Source organism: Argentina anserina, chromosome 5 (genome assembly GCF_933775445.1).
Source record: "Argentina anserina chromosome 5, drPotAnse1.1, whole genome shotgun sequence".
NCBI lineage: Eukaryota > Viridiplantae > Streptophyta > Magnoliopsida > Rosales > Rosaceae > Argentina > Argentina anserina.
Window position 1 is genome coordinate 13,665,929 of NC_065876.1, and position 7,577 is coordinate 13,673,505.

The following is a 7,577-nucleotide window of genomic DNA, read 5'->3' on the forward strand; positions in this document are numbered from 1 at the left end:
AATTGGAACTTCACTCTGTAATTTCAGAGTGAAGCTTCACTCTAGATAGGGACTATATATATATATATATATACACACACTAGTGAGGGATGCGCCGTATAAATAATCTCAAGTAGACATGTTGTTTTACCAACATTTTGATTAAAAGTTCTTACATTGGTAAATGAACTTCGGCTGTTATTGTACGCCAGACATACCCCTGTGGTGTTGGTGTCAAAGAATGTCACAAAGGGTGTGGTGTAAGATGTGAGCCTTTGTATTTTGGGACTCTCTCTGTCTCCTCAAGTACGTATTTTGACTCTCCAATCCTATTCTTTTTACTTTTTACCCCCTTAGTCCCCAACAGATACAAATTGTCTCCATGGTTACCTACACGGCTACACGTGGGTTGGGGCCAGACCATAGGGATAGAGTGAAAGACGTAATTACCCTTGTGAAGCCCCAGCTTCTCTTTCTTCTATAGACGGAGATGGTAAATTGGAGTTTCCCACTGCTCCTCACATATATGGAACTTGGAAAGGGACCATGCCCTACACCACCTACAACTAACTGCCCACGACCATGTACCCTAGAAGAATTTATTTCTCAAGTTAGATTTAATGGGAATGTTGGGTTTTGCTTAATCTCTTTGAAGTTAAAAACCGAGAAGAATTATCCCATCTGTGGAAATTATAGCTATATTCATTTTTGATTGTGATGACCGATGAGTTAGGGCAAATTTTGGAGACCAAATTAACTAAATCCTACCCTTGGAAAGGGACCGAGACCATTATCAACGGCTGAAAATAGTCTCATAAATATTAGATCACTTCTACGTCTGGTGTATGGAAGAATATTCTGAAATCAATTAGCGTTAAATCTAATAGTTGATGAGAGATTTTTATAGTATATACGTAGACTAATCTGTATCTACATATTATTGGATCCGTAAGAAATTTTTTCCGATGGATAACTGTAAAAATCGTTTGAGGATTTGATATAGAAACTCTTCATTTTAGAGTATAAAGACTATTTGCTTGTGCGGGTTAGAAAAGGTTGAGTTGTTGATGGGGGAATGGGGAATATATATGCACACGTTAAAGCTAATTTTACAGTCAATTTTTTTTGGCTCTCTTTTCCCTTTCTCATCTAAAGAAAAAGCACACTCTTATTACATAGAAAATTGCAGATAAGACCACAAATCAATGTAAAATCTATTTTACAAATGAATATATAGTATTTTTGTTAAAAGAAAAGGAGAAAGAATAGAAAGGAAACTTAAAAAAGGGGGTCAAATTTATTTACTTTTTTCCTAGCAAGCTAGCTTTGAGCTTTCTCTTCTCCCCTTGTTTAATTATGTTTAACTTTTATTTTCTACCCTAGCTAGCAGAGTACCCTACTACCCCCACGTCCACAAAAGAAACACCCTCTTCTTCTCTTCCCTTCATTCTCTCTCTTTCTTTTCTATAGCCCCCTCAAGTGTCATTTTCTCACATATACTTCGCACAAAAGAAACAACCATTCACTTCATTACCTTGTCATTTCTCTCATCTCTCATCTCTCTTCTCTCTCTCTCTCTCTCTCTCTCTCTCTCTCTCATCTCAATCTCCAATCTCTGTAACTACTCCCACAATTTGATCAAACCCCATCTCCAAAAGACACCCAGAAATCTAGTTAACACCTGAAACTCCTAATCTCTTCCCATCAGCTCAGATCAGCAAATTACACTACTTCCAGTTAGCATAGAAGCTACAGCTGAAACAAGACGAAGGGAGCTGCTAATCTGCTATAGAAGAAAGAAGAGAAACAAGGGCTTGTTTGGATTGTGTTTAGATGGAGTTGTTCCCTGCACAGCCAGATTTGTCTCTGCAAATTAGTCCTCCGAACACCAAACCCGCATCATCTGGTAGTTGGAGGAGAAGTGCAGAAGAAGAAGAGGCGGCCGAGGTGGATTTGGGGTTCTGGAAAAGAGCCTTCGACTCGAGAAACTCATCCATCTCCTCCGATACCTTCTCCAACCTCTCGCTATCGAATCCGACTCGCCTCTCTCATGATCAGTACTCCAACACCAACCGAATCAACCATTTCCATCACCAAAACCACTTCGGGCTCCAAAATGGCCATAATGGTAACACTAATGGTCTCCTTTTCCATGCCTTTCAGCAAAACCAGTTCCTAAACCCTCAACACCAACTTCATCATCACCAAAGGGTATTCAAGCAACAGCACCAGCAAGAACAACAACAAGGAGAATACTTAGGCCCAGAGCTTGGGTTCTTGAGACCCATAAGAGGAATTCCAGTGTACCAAAACCCTCCTCCTCCAAATCCTCATCTTCATCACCATCATCCTCCCCCTAATTTGTTCCCATTTTCTACACAAAATATTAAACCTAGTCTAAATTTGGACACTACGGCCACTTCAATATCCTCATCCAACAGTACATTAAGCTCACCCTCGAGTAACCCGTTTCTCCGGTCGAGGTTCTTGTCCCGTTTTCCGGCCAAACGTAGCATGAGAGCTCCTCGGATGCGGTGGACTACCACGCTACACGCTCGCTTCGTTCACGCCGTTGAGCTTCTGGGTGGCCATGAAAGTAAGTCACTAATGGATTCAGCTAACTCATTTTTCTTAATTATATCAACTTACACCAAAGTCATGAGCTTCATTGAAAATGGAAAACAAGTTGACTTGTGATCTTTTCCGCCATATATATATATATATGTGTGTGTGTGTGTGTGTGTGTTCTTTTCTTCCTCTTTTCTGATATATCTGTTGATTTTTGTATATATACGATAGGGGCAACACCAAAATCAGTTCTTGAGCTTATGGATGTGAAAGATCTCACCTTGGCACATGTTAAATCCCATCTGCAAGTGAGCTACTTACTCTTCGTCTTCACTTCTTAATTAACAATCTTTATTTAGTGAACGATTAACTCAATTAATTCTGCGTTTATTCTTATTCATTTTGCTTGTTGAGGTTGTACTTGTACTTGGTCTAATAATGGAGGGTAGCTAGATTTAAAATCTTAAAGACGAGTTGATTGCAGGTCTGCATTGCTAATTAAAAATCCAAAATGCATATTATATATTACGTGTATAAACGTTCCAAATTCCAGTGGCTTCTTTCTCTGAATAATCCTCAGCATTTGTTTTTCTTCTATAGCTAGATCTGATGGTTTCTGGCTTCCTGCTCTTTCTGCTTCCTTCTGTTTCTCAAAGCTAATAATCAGCTTTTTGGTTAGAAAAATGAACCACCCCAGCAAATGCCTCTCTCTCTCTCTCTCTCTCTCTCTCTAGCATAGCAGAGAGAGAAAATGAGAACTAGTATATGTATTGGTTTCAGAAATTGAGTGAGACAAAGCCCAAGGAGAGGGGAAAAAAATTCAAAACAAATCGTAGGAGGAGGAGCAAGCCAAGGCGATCGATCTCTGTAATGCAATATAATAATACTAAAGAAAGATGAGAGGAAAAAACAAAGAAGGGAAAAGTACAGAAAACACCATCATTTCTCAATGATATCTATCTATCTATGTTCCTCAGATATCAGAATTGTATACCTAGGTCGGGTACTTGGGTTAGGTTATTTGAGTAAAACCCCAGTAGTCACAGTGCTTCAAATCTAACCATGGTTAACTTGACTGACATGCATAAAAACATGCATGCATGTATGCCTGCGTGCACCATATCATCATCGATCGTTCACATGCGTGCATAAATGTTTCTGTCTGTACTTGAACTGTGTATCAGACCAACATGTCCACAAGAAAAGGATACAACTTGCTCGATCGTACAACTATGATTTGGTTAAATTGCTATTTAATAATGATATTCTTCTATTATTGCAGATGTACCGGACGGTGAAAACTACTGATAAAGCAGCGGCAACTTCAGGTTATTTTTCCCAGTTCCCAAATTGTTCTGGATTTGGATTTAGAAAAGAATGTGAATTAAGAAGACACGACAGAAATGCTTATATTCTTTTGGACGTGTATACAGGACAGTCTGAACTATGTGAAAATGCTTCATCTGGGGATACCACTGAAGATATAATGTTCGACAATATCAATCAGATTCCAACAAGGTCTTCTGAGCAGGGACGATTGAATCATGCTCAAGATAAGGAGTATTATGGTGGCCTATGGAGCAATTCTTCAAGGTATTATACATTCCTGGCTAAAACTACTACCAAAGTATACATTTTTACTGTAATCGTATTCATAATTTTGCCATATTCTTATGCCCCAAATGTGGTTTAGGTTGATGTTCTAAACACGTAAAAATGAGTGAAATGAGTATGTCTTAAGTAGTTGGAGTAAAAAGATTGTGGAACTTAGGTCTGTAGGCATTGTAATTTGGGGATCAAAGTCGTTTATGGCATAAGTCACTTATATCAAAGCAAACATTAGAGAAAATAAATAAATTTATTTTGAACTTTATTGTATTTCGAATTGGAATGTTCTATTTTGAATCACGTACTGGTCTGCGTTCAAATCATCAATTATAAATTGTTGTCTAATTAAGTACTTCTGGTGTCTAGTTGTTAGTTTCCTTTGCAAATCTAACATGCATGACTTTCTCTATCACTGTCTCTCACACACCCACATATAGATATATGAATAAATAGTTGCATGCAAGAAACCACAAAAAGAACAAATAGAAATGATGATTTCACTATCTGCAATCAGCTTTGTTCTCCCTCTGTCCACAGACATGAACACAGAAACTCCATGATGGGGTAATTATAATCTCTTCAAGTGAGTGAAAAGCGAGTAAAAAGAAACCACTCCCACAAACACACCCTCATATCTTCTTCTTTTTTTGGGTACAAACACACCCTCCTATCTTAGGTACATTACTTACGAAATCCACCTCAAAGATGGAGATATATACATCTCTTTCCTCTGGATTTTGTGGGGTCTGCAATTGGAAAACTTAGTGTGAAAGATAAACCTTATATGATGGACCCTTTAGTAGAGAAATCTATGAATGCCAAAGCTATATGCCCTTTGAAGTTTGAACTTTGAAGCTTATTCCTTGTATTCTGTTGCTAGCATCACATGGAGGGTTGGGCAAAGGGTTCAGCTTTATTTCAATCACCAAATTGTAAAGTTTATGGCACAAGATTATGAATAAACAAAACCAAAGGCATTGAGTACTAAAAGATTGCTTTCTTTTCTTTTTATCAGTACTTGCTTTTTCTTCTGCATATTTGCATGGCTTCCACTGATATAAAAAAATTATTCTCACAATGTGTTGGCTTTAATTTGTAGCAGAGAAGCTTGGTTGCATGGATATAAACCAAAGGATGATTCTGCTGGAAATATGCCATCTCTTCTTGATCATGAGGTACTATTCCTAAAGTAACCTTGAGCAATTTGAAATTTAGTTCTGGCCAAATAAATTAGTTATTACTCTATCACTTCAAATACATACATTGTTATGTCATGTCATATATAAGAATAAGTGAACAAAGTAAAGGTAACTCCTTTCACTAAAAACCCAAATAAAGGTCATTCTGTTTTCGTCTTTCTTCATCAGTCGTGCACATTACACAGAGAGGTACAAGGAAAAGGTACAGGCTTTTCAAAAGCTGACTCCCCTAGCTAGAATGTGAAGGCTTAGTTCTTTCATTTTCACTTATCCCAGGTGGAAAATAAAAGAGTAGATCTTGCAATGTAAAAAAGCTTCGTTCTTTCAGAATTTCCTTTTCACACACACATATATATATATGGTCGACGATAAAACTAAATTATAAAGGAAACCTGACCCTAGCTAGCTAAACTCGAAAAACCTAATCCATTTGACTCACCAAACTCATAGGTTGACCATTTAATGTATATGCATTGTAGAGCGTGACATATATATCTAATTATATATATAAATATAGTCAAATGCATATCACATGATCGAGTCCCCAGTAAAACTAAATGAAAGAAAACAGATGGGAATAATTTTTTGGAAGTAGCACAGTGTTGTGCAGGCTTTCTTGTGGGTACTGTTTCAGAGTTTCTCTTTGATTTTCATAAATATTCCACTTATTCCCTGCGAGTCAAATTGTCCTTTGATTCCCATCCTCACAGTTTCACACACTTCTTACGCTACTACTACTTCTTCTTCGATCTGCAGCTGGATCAGTTCTTGATTTTATTCAGTTTGTTGGGTTCTGCATAGATTATTTGAAACTAAAATGCATGTGTTTGTTTCTTTCAGAAGGACATGATGGATTCCAAAGGATTAAGAAGTAGCTATGAGAGGATATCAGATGTAAGCTCCTCAACAAATCATTCAGGGACAACAAGCCCCATGAAGCCTAATTTGGAGTTCACTTTGGGGAGAGGAGGCCACGTTAATTAGTTAATTGATCATCAATTAAGTCATCATCAGATTTTAATTTTGACTAATTAATTACAGATGATCGATTTGTGTCTCTGAATGGGAGCTGGGAATGAAGAGATGAGAGAAATCAGAGAATGGGGTACCCTTGTAGGAGTTGTAGCTAGCTGGGAAAAATCAGGGAGATGAAAAAAAAAAGAGAAATTAAAGAAAAGAAAAGGAAAAGTAAAAGGAGAGGTGAAGAAAGACAAGGAGACAAGAAAGACAGAAAGCGACAAAAGGAGGAAAAATGAAAAAGAAAAGCATGTCCTGCAATTCCTATCAATTCATTCCTATGAGATCCCAATCAACATTTTATATTAATTATTCCATCTCCAAGCTAGTCTACGTAAATATATGAAATCTAATTGATTCTGTATGTTTTTTTTTTTGCACTGAGAGAGACAGAGAAATGCATGAGAAAGAGAAGAGAGAGAGAGATATGAAACCTTTAACTATCTTAATAGTATGAAGTGATCCTTGGTAATTGTAATGGAGCACTTTACATTTTATGATATAATCTTATATTTTTACCACTCGAGCTCTCTAACTAGCAATTATCTCGGTCTCGTATCACATGGTTTTCACTTTATATAAGCATATAGGGGAAGATCGAGAATATTAACTTGTGAAAAGAGCAAGAGATAAAGACATGAAAAATGCAAACTCAAAAGGGGAGGAAAAGGAAATTTCCGTATACGCCTTTTCATTTGTCATTTTTAACTCCAATGTCATTGTGCATCGGAAAGAAAAGGGGTATTTTTAACTATGGTTAATTTCTAACTGAAGCTTAACGTCCAACTAAGTGTATATCTTTCCGGTTATGAGAGTGGATTCCACACACGATTCTGCACTTATACCAAGCGTGTGTAAGTCACCCAGTTAGTTTTACAATCACTAGTCTTTTACGTGTGAATAATTTTACAAAAGTTAATTCTGATCATAACTTTCTATTACCCAATATCCATGTTTCTTTTCCACAAGTATCAATTAATTTTACTTATCTATTTTACATTTTACGTTACAGCTCTTATATTTATTTGTGAGAAACTAATGATAAAAAGATAGATTTGTTAGTTTGCAATTTAGTGGTACTCTTTTGCTCGCTTTATAATATTAGAGATGTTAGTGTTGCTCGACATTGTAGTGGTTGAGTCTTGCTAATGCTGCTTTTCTTGATATAGGTTTTGTAATTTCTATTGTTGTTGATCAGTTGAAATT

At 36.8% G+C, this 7,577-nt stretch overlaps 1 protein-coding gene across 2 annotated transcripts; it reads left to right on the forward strand.

Moving 5' to 3' along the window:
- The first annotated feature begins 1,584 nt into the window (after positions 1-1,584).
- LOC126793619 (probable transcription factor KAN2) lies at positions 1,585-6,795 on the forward strand. Of its 2 annotated transcripts, none has more exons than XM_050520191.1 (6): positions 1,585-2,575; positions 2,779-2,855; positions 3,830-3,875; positions 3,981-4,140; positions 5,258-5,330; positions 6,195-6,795. In XM_050520191.1, exons 1-6 carry the CDS (start codon positions 1,813-1,815, stop codon positions 6,336-6,338), a joined length of 1,263 nt encoding a protein of 420 aa, XP_050376148.1. In that variant the 5' UTR covers positions 1,585-1,812; the 3' UTR covers positions 6,339-6,795. The 2 variants fall into 2 exon arrangements, with proteins under 2 accessions (XP_050376148.1, XP_050376147.1); XM_050520190.1 differs by having other exon boundaries at positions 5,255-5,330; positions 6,195-6,794.
- Positions 6,796-7,577: the final 782 nt, after the last annotated feature.

Bases quoted from the DNA above. Each gene is read 5' to 3' on its own strand.
- LOC126793619 (XM_050520190.1), top strand. From the start codon at position 1,813: ATGGAGTTGTTCCCTGCACAGCCAGATTTGTCTCTGCAAATTAGTCCT. The intron at 2,856-3,829 runs GTGAGCTACTTA...CTATTATTGCAG, and splicing joins ATGTTAAATCCCATCTGCAA to ATGTACCGGACGGTGAAAAC. The intron at 3,876-3,980 runs GTTATTTTTCCC...ACGTGTATACAG, and splicing joins TAAAGCAGCGGCAACTTCAG to GACAGTCTGAACTATGTGAA.